This window comes from Orycteropus afer, unplaced genomic scaffold, assembly GCF_000298275.1.
Source record: "Orycteropus afer afer isolate SDZICR_OR568_19922 unplaced genomic scaffold, OryAfe1.0 scaffold00041, whole genome shotgun sequence".
Lineage (NCBI taxonomy): Eukaryota > Metazoa > Chordata > Mammalia > Tubulidentata > Orycteropodidae > Orycteropus > Orycteropus afer.
In genome coordinates, this window is record NW_006921628.1 from 4,984,275 (window position 1) to 5,005,202 (window position 20,928).

The 20,928-nt window shown below is 37.6% G+C and overlaps 1 protein-coding gene across 1 annotated transcript in view; it reads right to left on the bottom strand.

The window, feature by feature from the left end:
- ERC2 (ELKS/RAB6-interacting/CAST family member 2) overlaps positions 1 to 20,928 on the bottom strand; it is a 1,380,507-nt gene that overhangs the window by 835,445 nt on the left and 524,134 nt on the right. Inside the window, exon 5 of the mRNA XM_042780470.1 lies at positions 13,087 to 13,254. Coding sequence (XP_042636404.1) covers positions 13,087 to 13,254 — 168 coding nt within the window. The remainder of the gene's footprint in view (positions 1 to 13,086; positions 13,255 to 20,928) is intronic.

Here is a 20,928-nt window from a genome sequence, read left to right on the forward strand (position 1 = left end):
ACAGTCATATGAGTTGAACATTTACCTTAGGTAGATACACTCCTTGGAGAGAATAATCATGGGAGAAAGAAGGGCTGCTTATGCACAGGGAGACAGTCCAGGGGGCAGGAGTGCATGGAGGGATGGACACAGGGAAGAGGTAACTATCGGGAAGAAGTAGAAGGGGAGCTGTTGCATTGTGGTAAATTGTGGTCAATGTCATGAGAAAGTGTATGTGAACTGCTGATGGAAAGTGAATTTGCTCTGTAAATTTTCACCCAAATCACAATAAAAAAATAAAATAAAATAGTTAGTTCTCTAGCATCTACCAAAAAGTTCTTTTTCAATAATCATTATTCTGAACTTGTGGATTTAAGCATATATTATGTGTTACTAATGCTCAAATTCTTTGGCCAGTGGCATATTTTTATTTACTCATGAGTCCTTTTGACAGTCCCTGTCAGTCTTTGATAGCTTCCTTGTTTCTGGTATGACATAACTTTTCAGAAGTCATCTTGTACATTTCCTGACCTAGACTTAGAATCAGTCATTTCTACAAAGACATTTAATGAGAAAAAACCACAGTTTGACAGTAGGAACGTCACCAGTACAAGACTGCTTATCGTTTCTAGGCCACTCCACAGGAGAAAAGACCTGGCAATCTGCCCCTATAATGATTACAGCCTTGGAAACCATATGGCACAGTTCTTTACTGAAGTAGACTGTCTCATCTTTCTCCTCCAGAGCAGGTAGGTGCAAACCGCCAAATACCTTAATCACGGCACCACCAGAGCTCCTTTCTAACAACAGACAATTCAAATTTAGGGCTATAATGTTTTTACTTAAATTCATCAACCTTGTATACATATCTCCCATGCTGAGAACCCAAGCTCTTAATGACAAGAGAAATAGTTGCTTGTTTTATCCTTTTCTTCACATACAACTATCTTAAAATAGTAATGTCCACAGTATAGCCAACATTGTAATTATTAAAGAAAGTTTAAGATACTTTTTTTTTTTTTCCTGGTAATCATGTACACTTAAAATAGTGTCTTTTAAAGTCTCTGAATAGATGATCTCTGTGTGTGGTTATACCTGTGTATACCAGATACATCATTGGATCATTTGTTTCATTTTCCTTTTAAATTTTTAAGGACTGTCTTTTGGATTTAATTTTCTTCTGTAATTCTGTAGTATATTTTATGGTTCCAATCTACAACCAAGATATATTCAAGTAAGTTTAGATTCTCTGTATACTCCTTTCTATTTTCTCTCTCTCACTCACTGCCATCGAGTCGGATCTGACTCATAGCGAACCCTCCATGGATTTCTGAGGCATCTGGTAGCATAGTGGCTAAGGCACTTGACTGCTAACCAGAAGGCTGGCGGTTCAAACCCACCAGCCACTCCTCGGAAGGAAGGTTGGGCAATCCTACTTCCGTAGTGATACTGCCTCGGAAACCCAAGGAGGGGTCACTATGAGTCAGGGCTGACTCAACGGCACATAACAACAACAACAACAATCACTATGTATGAAGATTGCCCAACCTTCGTTCCAAGGAGTGGCTGGTGGGTTTGAATCACCAATCTTCTGGTTAGCAGTCAAATGCCTTAGGCACTATGCCACCAGAGCTCCCTTTAGTAACTTATTCCTCCCCCCCAATTTTATGGATTTTTTTTTTCAATATAAGGAAATACATACATACAGCTACATGTCCTCAATTTCCTGTTGACCCTTTCATTTTCTATTTTTAAAACCTTTATTAATTAGGAATATTAACCCTTAATCAGCAGCATAACTTGCAGGTATTCCTCCCAAGTTCTTATTTGTCTTTTACTCTATAATAATTTTTGTCATGCAAAAATTATTTTTATTTAATCATATTTATCAACCATTTTGGTTCTCTAGTGCTGCTGTAACAGAAATACAAGTGGTAGCTTTAACAGACAGAGATTTATTCCCTCACAGTTTAGGAGGCTAGAAGTCTGAATTCAGAGTGCTGGCTCTAAGAGAAGGCATTCTCTCTCTCTCTCTCTCTCTGTCTTTTGGTCCTAGGAAGATCCCAGCACAGGGACCCTGGGCCCAAAGGACATGCTCCATTTCCGGCTCCTCTTTGTTGGTGGTAGTAGGTTCTCCTCTCTCAGGTCCCTTTTCTCTGCTTGGATCTCTTATAAGATGCAAGGTGCTACAAGCCACACCCCAGGAAAGCTCCCCTTACATCTGATCAGGGCTGTGATGGGACTAAGGATGTTATATCCCATCCTTAATCCTCTTATATCTGATTGGCTTATCACATTAGATCACATCATGAGATATCATTACATATCTGCCACATTACATCATTACATAACGGCTAAATCACTGAGAATCATAACCTAGCCAAGATGACTCAAATTGGGGGGGGGGGGGGCACAAGTTAATCCATGATAGGAGGGCTGAAAAATCCTCAAGCCACCCCCTTGGTAGTAGTTTGGCTGTTGGCAGTCCCTATCAATTCTGTACCCCTTCCTGATTGCTCTTTTCCCTTTTTTTCTACTGCTCTCAGAAAAGCTGCCAAAGGTGGCCATTGCCATGGGGAGAGTTGATACCTCGTTTTGCTGACTCTGGGCAGTTAGATCTTCTCTTTCCTTCTACATTTGATCAAGTCTTAATGAGAGAATTTACAATCTGTCCAGTTTCAAATTAACAACTGGCAAGTAGCATTTTAGAAGCCAAATATTGTTCCATTAGAATTGTAAGGATTTAAGACATCACCTATATTTAAATATAAATTAATAATAAACGCATAAAACAAATTTCCTATACTTCAAAAGATAAATACTTGCAATAAAATTAAACTCCTTGGGTTATAAAATAATCCTCATTTATATAACTCTTTGGGAGCTCTGGTGGCATAGTGCCTAAGGCATTTGACTGTTAACCAAAAGGCCGGTGGTTCAAACCCATCAGCCACTCCTCAGAAGGAAGATTGGGCAATCTACTTCCGTAGAGATACTGCCTAGGAAACCCAAGAAGAGGTCACTATGAGTTGGATCCAACTCAACGGCAGTGAATTTTGAGCAATACAACTTTTTACCTTAACATGTATTCTTAGTAAGACAGGAAGGAAATATGTACAGAACAAATATCTGAATTTAATTTAAAAAAAAAAAAAAGCTCATATAAAAATGAGTAAAATATCCTGCAGAAGCTCTGCAACTAAACTTCATTATGTTCATTTTGGTCTACTATGTAAATATACATAAAGAAACTCAACTACAACAAATGTTAGCCTTTTTCCCAAGGAATGGAGACAAGTGTTACAGATGTGGCTCTGGTGTCGGGGAACATAATCATAATGTAAACTGGTTATTTCCAAACTATACCCCCTAAAACTGGGGGGAAAAAAATTGAAGTACTTAATAAGTTCTGTTTTTCATAAAATTCATAAAGAACCAAAAAAGAAAGAATGTGATCTGGGGGTCAGTGAGAGTTTGTCGGATTTCTCTCCTCTTAAATTCTGTCATCTCTTTTTTTAAAGTGGCAAGTCAGCTTCCCACAGACATGACAGAAATACATTCCCCCCACACACAAACCATTTTCCAGTAAGTAACACCTAACAGTGGACGTCTACTTTCTCCTAGATGATTGGCCAATTGGATATTTTCCCTTCTAGTTGCACTCTCATCATAATATTATGTTGTTGTTATATGTCATCGAGTCGGAAATATTATAGACAACGTTTTTTCAAATATAAGTGTAACCAAACAAAAGTACTAATGATTTTTTTTCCAAGAAAATAAAGAACTCTGACTCCATATCTCTACTGCTAAAATCAACAGATGTAAATCATGAAGGGATGTTGTTGTTGTTATGTGCCATCGAGTCGGACCCGACTCATAGTGACCCCTCCTTGGGTTTCTGAGGCAGTATCACTACGGAAGTAGATTGCCCCATCTTCCTTCCAAAGAGTGGATATAATGTATAAATTAAACGGATTCAGTTTTTTCAAGTACATGTTTAGCCACACAGGTTGAATACCATCATGATGAGCTCAACAAGGAGGGCCAGATTCTTTTGCTCAACTAGAAAAATCAGTTGCTCAAAATAACTTGACAATGGGCTAAGGCTTGGAAAGTTTTTGATTAAAAAGGGATTTTTGTTGGAACATTTATAATGAGATTTGAGCTGCAGTAACAATATAAAATTGAAAGCAGAATTACACACAAAAAGAGTACTGTAAAATATTATTCAGTACAATGGAAAATAAGGTGTTTGTGGTTTTACCCTATAAATTCTGTGTTGTCTACTCATATGCAGTCCATCTTGGCCTCCCTCTGAATAATCTTTCTGCTCTCTGAGCCCGCTGCACCAGTATTCATTTGTGGTGCGTACCCACACCATCAACATCTCCTACAGCTTACTTTCTTCCTACTTTTTATTGGCTTTTCAGGACTAATTCATGTACACGCATCACACTGGTGTTCTGTTTCAGGTCAGACAATGAATTTTCCTAATCCATTTAGTGTGCTGACAGAGCCATGTTCACAATTTATAGGATTTCCATTTAGACATCTACCTATTTCACAGTTCATTAAGATTCAAATTGAACACCTGTGTTTATGCAATCAAAAGCAATCTACACTAGCAAAATTCTAAATAAGGCATTCTCTGAAAGCCCAAACAACATCACAACAAGTGCTAGGCTCTTGACCTAGCAAACTAAATGATGTCTATGCCTACCTGCACCATCCTTTAATAATCCAGAATATGCCATAGGAATTGCAGCCAACAACCATAAAAAGATTTTACTACAAACTCAGGATTCTCTTTTCCAACACATTTTACATCCCCCAACAGACAGGGCTTTCAGGATTTACCCTGAAAAAGCTAGAGTAGGAAGTCACCCTGAAAAGTTCACCCAGAAAGCAAAAATCTGCAAAACAGCTAAAAAGCTCAGGAAGTCAAATGTGGCTCCTTTAAACAATGCCTTCACGAGCTAGATACAGGGGCATTTTCAGTATTCTGGGGCCCACAAAGCCTGACCTTGGCTCATTTTTATGTGACCCCAAAGTTTTCACATCATTAATAAAGAGAGAATCAAAACAAAGCCCAGAGACATTAGGGGAGGGGAAAGTGTGTAGTTTGGCACTGCCATCACCCATACCCTCCAAATGGAAAAGGAAAAAAATTAAACACATGTAGCAGAGGTGGTGACCCCTGTAACAACCGTGGTTCCCAACATTTTTTTCTACTGGTAATAAACCATTTTGCAGACCTCCCAATTGTGGCCACCATGATAGTTACTGCTTTGCAGGTTTATGTCTTTTCTTGCAGTTAAGAGTATTATCAATAAAATGTTCAAATGATGCCTTTCCCTGTCAAATAAAAACATTTTAAAATGTGAAGCCAACGATGGGATTAGAGTGGAAAAATACAAGTGACACCAGGGCTTTGTTTTGTATATTTTTTCACCCACTCCTTAATTTATTAATTTTAAAGGCATTCCTTGCAAGTCTTGCAAAGAAGGCAATGCACCCTGAAATGCACCAGGTGAACTGATGGTCTTAAAAGGTGGTTTTGCCATAGGCTATGCACTTTTTTGAAGAAAGTTTTTCAGTTTTAAACACAGTGATTATGAGGGGCATGCAACAAAAGTCTATCTCAGAAAGGACATTGCCACTATGATCCCTTGAAGGCTGAATTGAAGTAATTGAAAAGGATTCTACTGTTTGCCAGTTATCCATGATAGGGGGTCAAAAGAAAATGAAAATTGTTATTTAAAAGCAAAGGATAACTCCTTTTAAATCCCACTTTATAAATTATGACAAATATAATTTCCATCTATTTATAAAACTACTTGCTCAAAAATTGTGGGTCACTAAGAACGAATAGTCCCTTAAGTAATTTGGAATAGGTTGCAAAGCTCATGTGAATGGAATCCATACCATTGCCCCTGGAGGCCCCCAAGCATTCTCCACTCTTGGCCACGGTAACCTTTATACCCAGGAGTTGTACCTTCTCCATAAAATGGGGGCAGAGTACCCAACTCAATTCAAATAAACCAAGAAGGATACATAAAACTTACTCATTTCTCCATGGAATAATAACATTTTCATTGTCAAAAGGTTGGTTTCATGATTCATCCTGAAAAATGACAGCCCATGTTGGCTTTCTGGTTGTGTTCTTGCCCTGAAGAGTCATCTGTGACTCAGAAGCAGAAAATGCTGCCAAAGCCTCAGAAAATACCTCCTCCTACACCAACTCCTTACACAACCTCCCTGAAGAATGATCATCATCACCTCTGTTCAAAATACACTTCATGTTTGACATTTTAAATGCACTACATGTTATCATAGAAAAATTTCACAATCATCTGAGTCCCTAATACTCAGTGAGTACACAGTCCAACACTGTTGTCCATTCTTTTACTCTTTATTTTACCTTTGTTAGTGGATGTATGAACAGTGTATGTGTAATCATAAACATTTTGGAAAAAATGTTTCAACAAACTCTTCCTACTTTCCTAGGATTCTAGACGTCTTGAAAAATTCTTCCTAGAGTTTGGGGAATGTCCTTGGTTATTATGGCCTTAAAGTGTGACTGCGAGAATTTAAGCCTCAGAGTTATTCATTGTTATCTGCCTTATTTGCCAATACAGGTTTGTCACTGGTAAGCATTCCTGAAACTTCAGTGAGCTCACACCTATAAACATAGAATTATAAAATGTGCCACAAACTTTGCTGTAAACATTAAAGAAGATAATACGGACAAAAAAAGCTCAGTCTGCTTGGACTCTCTTGGGAAACACTAGATTCCTGGTGAGGAGTTCAAGGCATGGACACTCAGGCCTTGCCACTCACCACTGTATGACCTTGAGCAAGTTACATATCTTCTCTGATTCTCTATTTTTGTATGTTAAAAATGGAGCCAACAATACCAAGTTGTAAGTCATGTTTGAAATTAAGTATTACATGCAAAACATAGTTCCTGGAATTTAGGATAGCAGCTTTAAGTCATTTAGTAGATGTTTGAGTAATAAAATTACATGTTACAAAAAAAAAAAAAAAGGCCATCAGCTCCTAAGATCATGAGTCTATACCTGTCCAGCATCTTGTGTATTGTACATGCTCAAAAAAATTATCAAATGAAACCTCACTCATTTAGACACTTTGAGAGAAGGATCTGTTGAAATACAATTTTGAGAAGCAACTAAGCATTTTCAAGTAAATGCGGTAACTCCTGAAATAAGCCAGCAATGTGCCTATAACCCCATAAATATGATTTCCTTTCCAAAGAAGGAGAACCAAATTTCCTGAGTGTGACCTAAGAGAGGGTCAGCTTTAATCAAAAATGAAGATGATATTATCAAAATAATCACCTTAGCAATATTAGCCTTCAATGATAAGATATATAAATGGGCATTTAGTCTTCTAAGGAGCTAAACATTCATTTCTTTGTTTTTCTTTCCATCATGTGTCTGCTTTTAAACAACAGAAGAAAGATGAAAGCCAATTAAGATTTTATCTAATATTATTAGTAACCAGTGATAATGAAATCATGGATAGTTTATAGTTCTATAAATCAGTTATCTGTCATTGACCCAAGCATGCAATAAAATGTTTGCTCAATGAGGGCAGGAACTTTATTTGGCATACAGAAAGAATTCAAAAAATATGTGTTGAATGAAAGAAAGCATGTAGTCTATACACCAGGGATCCTACTGGGAGGTCCAAGGAAATGCTTAAGGGGATCTGAAATTATATTAATTATTGTGTATGAATATGGGTATGTATATACCAAGGTGAATTTTTCCAGGGGGTGGGTCTATAGGAGAAACGCAATTTTCATATGCATTGATTGTATTCAAAGTTTTAAAAAGTTATGAAACCTTGCTATGGAGTTGCCAGAGACCTAACCTCCACGTTTGGGCCCTTTTCTGTGTGAACCTGAAATTCCCACATTGTTTGTTGACTAACAAGTTCCCTTGTTGATTAGGAAGACAAAAAGAACCCTTCCTTGACTTCTTTACAACAAAAATGAGTACAAAAGTGAGAATATACCACTGCCACATAACACATCTTCCAAAAACCATGCACAAGAGTTGCCATGCCTGGCAATTTGGGGGATCATACTAGGCTTTGGGAAAATACTCCTGTCAGAAAGCACAACTAAATCTCTTAATGTGGGAAAAGAAGGAAATATATGGTCACATTCATAGTATCTTTATTTCTCTTTATCATTCTAAGACATAAAAAGATGACTCAATTGAAATTTGTAAGTCTCAAATATCAGTATCAAAGGAGAGACAAAAAAAAGCAGAGCATGCTGGAAAGAGAGTAAGAGAAGTAAGGTGGAGTATTTACGTTCACATTTCCCAGACACTTCTGATACACAATCCTAATAGTCATAATAATGTTAACAGCAATAATGATAACACCACCCCCCAAAAAAACAACCAAACCCACTGCCATAGAATCAGTTCCAACTCTGTGACCCCCATTGGGTTTCCAAAGACTGCAAATCTTTACAGAAGTAGATAACTGCATCTTCCTCCCTTGGAAGAGCTGGTGGCTTTGAACCACTGACCTTATGGTTAGCAGCCAAATGTCTCACCCACTATGCTACCAGAGTTCCCAGCAATGATGATAATCGATACAAAAAAATTTTAAAGCTTTAACCCTTTACTATCATCCATGCATTTTCGTATAGATGTGCCAGGCTCAATGATTGCCATTTTACAGATCAAGACACAGAGGCTCAGGAAAGTTCATGTATTGTCCATGTAACGGTAATTAGCAAACTGCCAAGGCAAGGTTCAGGCTGCCAACAAACAGTGAGACTCACAGATACTGGTAGTAGAATTACACTTTACTCACACAGAGAAGACATACAGCAAGCTCATTCAACTGCAGCAAAGAGGGTTGTGTGCAGATCATCAGCCCTGCATCAGTTGCTCTCTGGCCATGGGGGACCAACTGGCCAATGAGGGACCAACACCACAGCTGAAGGTGACCTTGCTGTGTCTCTTCTCTTACGCATTGTCCCACTGCCCATGTATACAAAGTTGTGCTGCTGATCGGCGATCCCTGACCTTGGCTTGACACTTATTAAATGGAGAGGCTGAGGCAGGTCCACACATTTCCCTCTTGTACATGCTGTGCTCATCCTACATCATATTTCAGATCACAGAATAATTTCTAAGCCTTTCTTCTTTCTTCCTAAATTCTGGATATATTGGTAATTATTTATTGAAATCCAGACCAAAAAAAAAAGGTGCTGAAGAAAGCCAATTCATCCTTCTGCCTACTGCAGCAAAATTCATGTGTTGGTGGCAGGGTAAAATGGTATGTAGAAAACATCAAGGAAAGTAGCAGAATGAGAAACTTAGCCTTAGAGTCCTTTGAAGCTATTTTAAAAAGAAAAATGTTACATTAAGAACTATGTGGTGTATCTCTGTGTGTGTGTGTATGTGTTTATAATTATTATTCCATTGATTTATTGCATGCATGTCAAAGAGCGGGTGGGCATTTGTACAAGTTAAAACAAACCAACCCAGGAGCCAAGCCACACAGCCACAAACCCAGACAACTTGCTTCTTACCCCTTGCCCCACCCACCACCCCACCACCTCCCAAAGGCAAACTGCCTTTTATGCAGAGATGAACCATCCAGCCAGTGACATCTGTCATTTATACCATGTTCTAAAAGAGCAGCCAAAGCCAGCTGATGGTATAGATATTCCAGAGAAACAAACCAGGCTCTTCCCACGCTAGAGAGAACTCTATCTGTTTTGGCAGGAATTTTCAGGAATGACTCAGGAATCAAATTGCAAGCAGCTATCACGTGTAACCGCCTCTGAAGATGAGCACTGAAATCTTTCATATGAATTTAAATGCAGTCTTTTGTTGTAGGGCATAATGAAACATAGCATATCTTCTCTACTGAAATGCTCACCCATGAGCCCACTGCAAGTTAGCTAGGAAGACTCTTATTTCCTTCCTTTTGCTCCTCTGCGGAAGGGGTGGTGGAAAAACCACTTTAATGCATTCTACCCTGCTGCCAAAAATCTTTTGCCTTTGATCCAACAATAAGAGTTCATTTCACACTAAACTACTTCCTCCAAGAGATGGACATCATTAGGTAACTTTCTTTGTTTCCGTTTGCAAAGAGATCATAAAGAAGAAATAAAGGCCAAAAAAAACTCCTTGGGTGTTTCCAGCTGATAAAATCATTATCTCATACTCTTGACTGAAAAGCAGAAGATTACAAAATCATCTCACTTTCTCCGCACATGGAGAATAATTTTTCCTACTTCAAAGCATTCCCTTTACTGGGTCATTTTAATTATTGAACATAGGATAGATCTATCCACATAATGTCATCACCGTCTTTTTCATGAAATATGCATAAGTCTAGTTGGGACTGACGGCAGTTAATTTGAGAGAGGTAAAATAGAGCAGGGGATAAGAAAAGGGAAAGAGGCTAGGGAATTCAGCACTCATCAAAGTAAGGCAGTGAGAAGAAGAGCCTTCCAGGTTGACAATTCTCATTCTTTTCTTCTGGCAAGGAGTCATCAAGAGACCTGACTACCTGCTTGGCAATATACCTCAGTGGACTGTCTTGCTTCTCAAATTCCCTCCTATGCAACCAACACACAGCAACACAACTACACTAAGTGTGTAAGTTTATATGACAAACTGTAGGAACAATCAGTTGCTTTGTGAATAACCACACTGAAGAAAAACTTGTGCTCTAAAAACGGAAGTCAGAAAGTTATCTGTGCCTGTTCAGAATAAGACAGAAAGAGGATGAGCCACCATTCCAATTTCCCTTCAATCCTCTTCCCATGGAATCACAACACCAGACACTGGAAAAGTTTTGCTATAAAGGGTTAGAGAGCAAATATAATCAGCTTTGTGGATCATACACTTTCTGTTGCAACTACTCAACTACACAGTTATAACATTAAAGCAGTCATAGATAATATGTAGATGAATGGACATGGTTTTATTCCAATAAAACTTTATTTACAAAACCAGGGGGAGGACCAGATTTGGTCTGTAGTCCACATCTTTTCAACACCTATTCTAGACCAATGCTAAATAATGGAAATGTTCAACAGATATACTGTCTAATACAGTAGCCAGTAGCCACAGCTGAATAAATACCTGAAATGCAGCTATAGTGACAAACAAAATACATTTAAAATTTCATTGACTTTTAATGGCTGTAAATTTACAAAAACATATATACCATATGGCTACTATATTAGACAGTATAATTTTAGACATTATTCCTTTCTCCTCTTCAAAAAAGGTATAAGCTACCTTTGGATTTATGGCATAGATTAAATTTTTCTGTCTTAAAAAAGAAAGTACTCATGCCTACATGTTCACAATGGAAAACTGTATACAACTGAAAATGATATTTCTTTCATGTAAACTATCTTCTCTTCCCCTTGGAAATAATGACCATCCTAAATTTTGTGTTTGTCATTTCCTTGCTTGTTTTTTTCAGGCTTACCATGTATTTTTGCATACCCAGAACCCCTCTTCTACTCCACATTGAGCACAAAGTTATTATTTTGGTTTGAATCCATAAAAAAATTGCCTGTTAGTCAAGGGTCAAGTATATGGTGGTTGAATCTGGTCCATGCCAAAACCGATCTAATCAGAACCTGCTTTATTTTTCCTCTGGACACTGTACTGCAACTTTACCAAAGGTACAAATCTATTCAATAGCTCTTAACTCCTGAGGCAAAACCAAATCCTCCCCATAGATTCTCAAAAAGTATATACATTTTTTTTAAAATTTTATTGTGATTTGAGTGAATGTTTAAAGAGCAAATTCATTTTCCATACAGCAGTTCACACACACTTTGTCTCATGATATTGACTGCAATCTCCCACAATGCAACAGTTCTCCTCCCACTTCCTCCCCATAGCTACCTCCTCCTGTGTCCTTCCCTCCATGCACTCCTGCCTTACCTCCCCCATCCCTGCAGCTGTCTCTCTGTACATACACAGCCCTTCTATTCTCCCATGATTGATCTCCCCCAAGGAATGTATCTACCTAATGTAAATGTTCAGCTCATATACCTGTTTTTTGTTTGGAGTAGGCTGAAGGGCAGCTAGGGGCCACAGTCTCAGGGGTTCCACCAGCTCTATCAGACCAGCAAACCTGTTTGCTCAAAAAGTATATACATTCTGTATGGAAAGATATGGCTAAGAGATCCCAAGAGAGAACATGCATCTCGATTAGATTGCCTTCTCCCAAAATAATCCACATACTTTAGTGTCTCAACATAAAAATCAGGGACATCCATCACATTCTTTGCTATTGCCCATGTGTGATAATTTATTTTGGCACAACTGCTTTATTTACACAATAAATACATTGTGTTTCACATCTCTTAGAAGAGCCAGGGTATAATCCAATGAGAAAAAGCAAGGAGATAGGAAAGTAACATATATTTGTTTTTCTTCTAAGCATGAATAATAAATAGCAAACCAGCATGTCCTTCAGAAAACATATAATACCTGCTTTTTTCAATGGATAAATGAACCCTGAAAATTGAGGACATTCCTTAGAAACTAAAAAAACCCCTAAGAACCATGGATGCCAAGAAGGGGAAGCTATATCGATACACGGCAAAGTAAAGAAGAGGATATTCTAGATATTTTTGATTTTGATAAAATCAAACCATTCCAAATCTAATCCTTTATCTACAGTTTTCACATTAAAAAAGGCTCTGAAAAATGGGCGGGGGGGAGACTCTTCCAAGTGTGAAGCAAACTCCTTTGATGATATAATCTGTCATGAACTAACAGGAAGATTCTTGGAAAATCTTTATTCTACTTTAGTGCTGGAATTCTTTCTATGAAGAAATATCCATATGTTTGCTCATGGGGTATTGCTGCAACACCACTGGGAGTATTATCCATACAATGTATCTATAATACATGCAAAGTATCTTACCTTTCCAAAGTCCCCACATCTCTAACTTCCAAAATACACCTGGCCCCAAGAGTTTGGGTAAGAACTTTTCTAAGGAACGTTGTTTGGCTAGGGCACATTCTATTAGCTCAACATGTCTACTGCCTACATCCTCAGATGGTGCCTTACCTCAGTCTGAAGGATGGCAGCCCTCTGTTCTTTGGCAGTAAGTGACTCTTTAAGCACTTCAATGTGTTGCTTGCAATCTGAGTTTTGATTGCTAAGAGTTTCAAGCTTTGTTTGTAAGGCAAGAAGTTCCGACTCCTTCTTTGAAAGCTCCTGCTTCAGCTGATCAATCTGTGAAACAACAAAATTTCAAGAAATGAGAAACCACTGCTTCGACCCTTTACATTTGACAACTACTGATTACTCTTGATTTCCGTTTTTTTTAAAAAAAAAAAATATTTTAAGAGTTTGTTTTACATTCAACATTACGTGTACATTTAGTTTCATTCCCCATTTACCATCCCCAATCCTAACCCAGTCTCCTCCCCTCCCTGCCCAGTAACCTTCCCCCTATGTCCTTCATAGTTATGCAAGTTATGCACTCCTGCATTTCCTCTGTGTGAACTTTTCCCCTCTTGTGCCCTGTGGTCATTTGCTCCAAGGGATGCATTTCCATAGTGTATGTGGGTGCATTACCCTGGGTTGAGAGGTCTGCATGTACATCTTGTTTACTATTGGTCTGAGAGCCATCCCCTGGGAGTGAGCTTTATTCCAAGCCCAGAATGTATCCCAGGACCATAGTATTGGGGGTCTCATTAGACTCCATCCGACCAGTAATTCTGGTCATTACTGAGATTACTCTTGATTTTCAGTAGTCAATGAGCATTGATCCAAGTGGGTGAGCCTTGAATTTGCTTAAACAACAACAACAAAAAAAAATGGCTTTGGGAATCATAAGTCTTAAGGAGATGGGCAAGCTTTTTAAAAGTGGCTGAGAGTACAGAAAATAGGAAAGGTAAGGGCAAAACGCCATCTTTCACTCCACAGAAGACCAAAGTCCAAAGCAGAAAGAAGGGTTTCTGGCCAAAATTATTCAATGATGAAACCAGCATGTCTATTCATGATGGTCTTTGGGATGGTCAACAGAGAGTTAACAAAAGTGATTACCAAAGACATAACCCACACCTTCCCTGCCAGTCCACAGTGGATTTCCATGATATCACTTGACCAAAGAGAATCCCCTCCAAAATTATAATAAGCTTTAGCAATTTCATCGTTGCTTAAATACTGAGAAGACAAAAAAAAAAAAAAAAAACCCACAAAATATACACAGAGTATAGGAATAATGATGCAAAAAAATATCCATCATTCAATTTACCAAAGAAAGATTTGAATTACTTGTGCCTCGCCCAATTTCCAGCTCCTTTTCTCCCTCTTTGGAAATAACGGCCATGGTGAATTTTGTTTGTCATTTCTTTATTTGTTTTTTCAGGCTTACTATGTATTTTTCCACCACTCATCTTATGAATACCAGTGAAACACTGTCTAATGTATTAACAGAAAAATTTATGAAGAGCCACACAACGATGGGCTCAAGCCCAGGATTATGAGGATGGTGCAGGACAGGGCTGTGTTTCATTATGTTGTACATAAGGTCACTATGAGTTGGAATTGACTCTACAAGACAACAACAACATTCATTTTTGCATCCCTAAATAATATACTAAGGAGCTCTGGTGGCGTAATGGGTAAGGTATTGTGCTGCTAACCAGAAGGTCAGCAATTCAAACCCACTGGCTGCTCCACAGGAGGAAGATGAGGCAATCTATTTCTGTAAAGATTTATAGCCTTGCAAACACAGTAAGCATCGCTATGAGTCATAACTGACTCAGTAGCAGTGGATTTTGTTTTTTAAATAATATACTACATATATATATAAACTTTATATATGTTGTGTATGACTTTTAGCAACTTGTTTTCTTCTACTCAACCTTATATCCTGAAGATTATTATTGTTATTGTTGTGATTAGGTGTTTTCGACTTGGCTCTGACTCATAATGACCCTACGTACAACAGAATGAAACAATGTCTGGTCGTGAGTCATCCTCACAACCTGTGCTACACCTGAGCCTGTCCTTGCAGCCACTGTGTCAATCCATCTCATCAAGGGTGTTTTGCTTACCTAGTGCCACACTGACAGGAATATACCTCAAATTGGATGGCTTGAACAGGAGTTTATTCTCTTACAGCTCGGGAGGCTAAAAGTCTGAGTTCAAAGTGCCAGGCTCTATGGGCTATGTGAAAGCCCCTTGACCATGAGCTTCAGCTCTTCCTCTTACTCCCGGCCCACTGAAGCTTGAGGCATCTCTTCACTCAGGCAGCTACAGGCTGCTGAGGCTGACAAGCTCAAGGTCAACAAATAAAATTGCACAATCGTGATGTTTTATCAAACCACACAGCAGACCGTTTAATTCAAGTCCATTGAAAGTCCCAAGGCTGGCAGAGCATGGCAGGCTGCTGAACAACAACATAGCTACATGCAGGGTTCAAGCGTGCCTTAAGCTAGAGACCATTCCCAAAGCTGTTTCTTATTATATACAGGAAGCAGACTACATACTCAAAGCAGCTACTCAGCTTGCTCAAATAGATTCCATCATGGAGTTAATTATTAATTTCACCATGGGGAATAGCTACATTCAGCTGCCCAGCCACTCAACCAGGCCTAGTCAAGTTGACACATAAACTTAACCACCACAGAGGGCCTTCCCCTTTTTCAGTGACCAAGCATGATATCCTTCTCCAGGGAATGGTCCCTTCTGACAACGTGAACGAAGTAGGTGAGATGAAGTCTAGCCATTCTTGCTCCCAAGGAGCATTCTGGCTGTACTTCTTCCAGAACAGATTGGTTCATTCTATCAGTATTCTTCACCAACACCATAACTCAAAAGCATCAATTCTACTTTTGTCTTCCTTATTCATTGTCCACCTTTCACATACATATGAGGCAACTGAAAATACCATGCATAGCTTAGGGTAGGTGCACCTTAGTCTTCAAAGAGACATCTTTGCTCTTCAGCACTTTAAAGTGCAGCAGATAAGCCCAGTGCAATATGACAACTGATTTCTTGACTGCTGCTTTCATGGTGTTGATTGTGGATACAAGTGATATGAAATCTTTAGTGATGTCTTTTTTCATAGATGATGTTCTTGATGTTATCCCACAATTTGTCTGCTTTTCAGTCATTGGTATGCAATGAGTCAAATCTATTCTTCAGATGGTCTCTAAATTCTGGTGGGACATAGTCAAGGTCATATAATGGCTTTTGTGGACTTCTTTTAAGTGTCTTTAGTTTCAATTTGAACTTGCACAGGAGCAATTGAGTCAGTTTCTGGCCTTGGTTTGGCTGAAGATATGGAGCTTCTCCATTGCCTCTTTCCACAGATGTAGTTGATCTGATTCCTGGGTATTCCATTTGGCAAGGTATGTGTGTATAACCACCATTTATGTAGTTGAAAAAAGGTATATGCAATGAATATGTCATTAATCTCGCAAAATTCTATCATGCGATCTCTGGTGTCATTTCTATCAACAAGGCCCTATTTTCCAACCACTGGTGATTCCTCTTCATTTCCAACTTTTGCATTCCAATCACCAGTAATAATCACTCTATCTTGATTACATGTTTGGTCAATTTCAGACTGAAGAAATTGATAAAAATCTTCAATTTCCTGATCTTTGGCTTTAGTGGTTGGTGCATAAATTTGAATAACAGTAGTATTAACTGATCTTCCTTATAGGCATATAGATACTAACCTATCACTAAGAGCATTGTAATCCTGGAGAGGAAACCATGTTATTGTATATGCACTTCATTCATTTTAATTGAATTATAGCATTCCATGTAAGACTTCACCAGCTTTTCTTTTATCTATTCCTCTGTTGTTAGACATTTGGATTTGTTTCCAGGTTTTTTGCTATTACAAACAGTGACACCACTGTTAACACTCCTGTAATATACCTGGTACACATATGCAATAATTTTCCTGAATGCCTACCTAGAAGCTAAATTCCTGGACCATATAGTATGCACATCTTCATCTTCACTAGATAACACCAAAATGTTTTCCAATGTTGTCACACTATTTGCATGACCTCAAGTTGTAAGTATTCCAATCACTCCACAACTTTACAAACATATTGTATCTTTAGAATTTTATATTTTTGCCCATCTGATAGGAACTGTGAGAAATGGTCTCCAAAGATGACCACCACTGATTCCTTCCTACTTGTATGCACATACCACTTCTTAAAATGAAAGGTGGAGACTATTTACCCTCCTCTTGAACTGAGCTAGCTTGTGACTTGGCTTTGGTCAGTGTATTATACTGGATGTGTCACCGTATCTGTTCCTATCCTAGCTTTTGGCAAGTCTGGAAGTTTCTGTTTCCTTCTTCTGGGAAGCCAGTCAACATATGAGAAGTCCAGTCACCATTAGACCCCCACGCTAAGAGGAAGGTCATATGAGCCACATGGAGAGGTGATGCAGAAAGACAGAGACATCCGGTGGTAATGGCTGCACTTCCTGGTCTTAAAGGGGACATACTTCATCAATAAATTTATTATTTGCTTTAGTTTTTTGTAGGCACTTTTTAGAGCTGAAGAAAGGTCTGAACAAACAGTATTGGCTGTTGAGGAAGGTCCTTATCTCCTTTCAACATCTGTAGGCCCAGTATTCCTTGTAAATTTCTATGTTCCTTGGCATCAATCTTCCCCCTGGGTCTAGAATATTCTCAACACAGGGATCCTGGGTCCAAAGGAGGCCCTACACTCCTAGTTCTTTTTTCTTGGTGGTGCTGAGGTACCTCCTTTTCTGCTTGCGTCTCCCCTTTTATGTTTTCAAGATAAAAGAGGTGATGCAAGCTTCACCCCAGGGAAACTCCCCTTACATCATATCAGGGTTGTGACCTAAGTAAGAGTGTTGCATGCCCCCCTAATTCCCTTACCACTTATTGGGTGATCACATCAAATCACTTCATGGAAGATGATCACATCATTACATTACTGCCAAACCACTGAGAATCATGGCTGAGACAAGCTGACACTTATTTTGAGGGAATGCAATTCACTCTATGATGGAGAGTATTCCTTCTCTGTCTATCTTCTGAAATTGGAAATTTTTTTTCCCCCACAAATGCTCATTAGAAGTCACCAGCAAAACTATCTGGACCTGGTACTTGGTTTCCCCCCAGTAATCACAGGATTATTCATGTTTCTAATTCTTTTGAGTCAGTTCTGATTTAATTTGATAATTCCAAGGAATTTCATTTGATCTAAAATTTCACATTTATTTGCAGATATTGTTCATAAAACTCTTATTCTTCTGATATCTGTGACATCTATGATTATACCTTCTCTTACATTCCTAATATTCTTTATTTGTACTTACTTTTCCATGATGATCTCAGCAGAGGCAATGCAAGTTTAATTACTTATTCAAAGAGCCAATTTTTGCTGTGTCAATCATTCTATTACATTTTTTATTTTCTATTTCATTAATCTCTGCTTAGGTTTTAAATTATTTTCTTCTACTTTCTTTGGGTTTATTCTCTTTTCCTAACTTCTTAAATTGGATGCTATCTTACCAAGATTTAGCCTTTCTTCTTTCCTTTTATAAGTCTTCAGACTATAAATTTCCCTGTATCACTTTAACTCCACCCCACTTATTTGAGGTGTAGATTTAGCATTACTGTCCAGTTCTACATATTTTACAATATTTCTTCTTTGACTCATAATTTAGAAGTATATTTCTTAAATTACAATATGTGGATATCTTCTAGGTTTTTGAATGTTTTCTATTTCTAATTTATTTTATAAACAGAGAACATGGTCTGTTCAATACCAGTCATTTGAAATTTGATATGTCTTGCTTTCTGACACAATATGTGGTCAGTTATCATAAATGTACTTCGTATATCATGTGTTTGAAAAGAATATGTAACCAAAAATAACTGGATATAATATTCTATATATGTGTATTAAATAACACTTTTACTTGTGTTGTTTAAAAGTCTTATCTTCTGATTTTTTAATCTGCTTCACCTATTGATTATTTAGTTGTTGTTCTGATTCACAGAGACCCAATGTGCAATATAACGTAATACTGCCTGGTCCAGCACCATCGTCACAGGCACCGTGTCAATCCCTATTATGAAATTCTTTCTCTCTTTTGCTGGCCCTCTACTTTACCAAGCATGATGTCCTTCTCCAGGGACTTGTTCCTCCTGATATAACATATCCAAAGGACATGAGACAAAGTTGGCCATCTTTGCTTCCAAGGAATATTCTGGCTGTCCTTTTTCCAAGACAGATTTCTTTATTCTTCTGGTAGTCCATGGTATGTTTAATATTCTTTGCCAATATCATAATTCAAAAGCATCAATTCTTCTTTGGTCTTCCTTATTCATTGTCCAACTTTTGCATATGAGGTGACTGAAAATACCATGACTTGGGTCAGATGCACCTTAATCTTCAAAGTGACATCTTTGCTCTTTAACACTTTAAAGAGGTCCTTTGCAACAGATTAGGCCATCTAATTTCTTGAGTGCTATTTCCAAGGGCACTGATTGTGGATCCAAATAAAATTAAATCCTCGACAACTTTACTTTCTTTTCCGTATATCATGATGCTGCTTATTGCCATCTACTATGATGGTGAAATAATTAATCTCTTCCTGTAGGTATGGCAATATTTTCTAGCTCTAAAAATGCTTTCTTTTCCTTAAAATCTGCAACAGCTTTCTGATTAGTATTTGCCTAATGTGCCTCCTTCCACTTTCAATGTATCTTTAACCTTACATTGTAGATGTTTCTTGTAGACAACGTTTATCCAGATTCTATTATGCTATCTGACAAAATTAAGTAAGGTATTTATTATTATACAGATATATCTGATTTATTTCAACCATCTTAACTTAAGGTTTCTGTTCCTACTACCATTTTTTGCTTCTCTTCTTTCTTGCCTTGTTTTGAACAACACTTTTACTTCCCATGTTTATGTGTCTAATCATCTAAAAGTTATACTTCAATTTCATTTACATGTATGCTTTATTTATCTCTAACCTCCAGATTATTCCTCTAGAAAAATTCAACATATTTACATGTTAAATTTTTCTAAGTCTAAAGTCAATCCATATGCTTACCTTCTTTCTAACATAAGTATTTTGGGATACTTTTTAAATCCAGTTCCCACTCTCTTAATATGCATGTTATTACTGATACATATTTTAGTTCAATCTTATTTGTTTGTATTTCAGCTGGACATCATCATCATGCTTTACAGCCTATGTTTGTTTCAATTTACTCACAAAGTTATCCTTTCCTTGTCCATTATTCATTTTTGTATCTCAAATATTTCATCAGCAATCTCTTTTTGCCTAAAATATATGTTTTAATTTTTTCTTAATGAGAGTCTCTTGGTGGTAAACTCAGTTTTTGTCCAAAAAGCAATTTTATGCTTCTTCCTTAAATACTGTTACTGAGTATTAAAAGTAATTTTCTAAGTTAAGAGATATTTTCTCTCAGAATATTGAGGATATTAATCCATGATATCTGGTTACCATTGTTATTATTGAAAAGTCAGTTATCACCCAAAATTAATTTCTTTAAAAGTAGTGGGTTTTCCTTTGCAACACCTTTATTAAGATATATCTTACATATAATAAACTTTATTCATTTAAAGTATACAACTCAGTAGTATTTAGTACAGTCAAAGAGTTGTTTAGCTATCATTATCACTCAGTATTAGAACATTTTCATCTTAACAAAAAGAAAACTTAGAACCATTAGTAGACACTCCTGAATTGACTTGATGGCAATGGTTTTTTGGTTTGATATGACTATAACACATTTTGTCTCTCTATTCACCAGTTGATGGCCAAGTCGATTGCTTCCAGATTTTTGCTATTACAAATAATGCTGCTAAAAACTTTGTATGGACATATGTTTTCATTTCTATTGGATATATA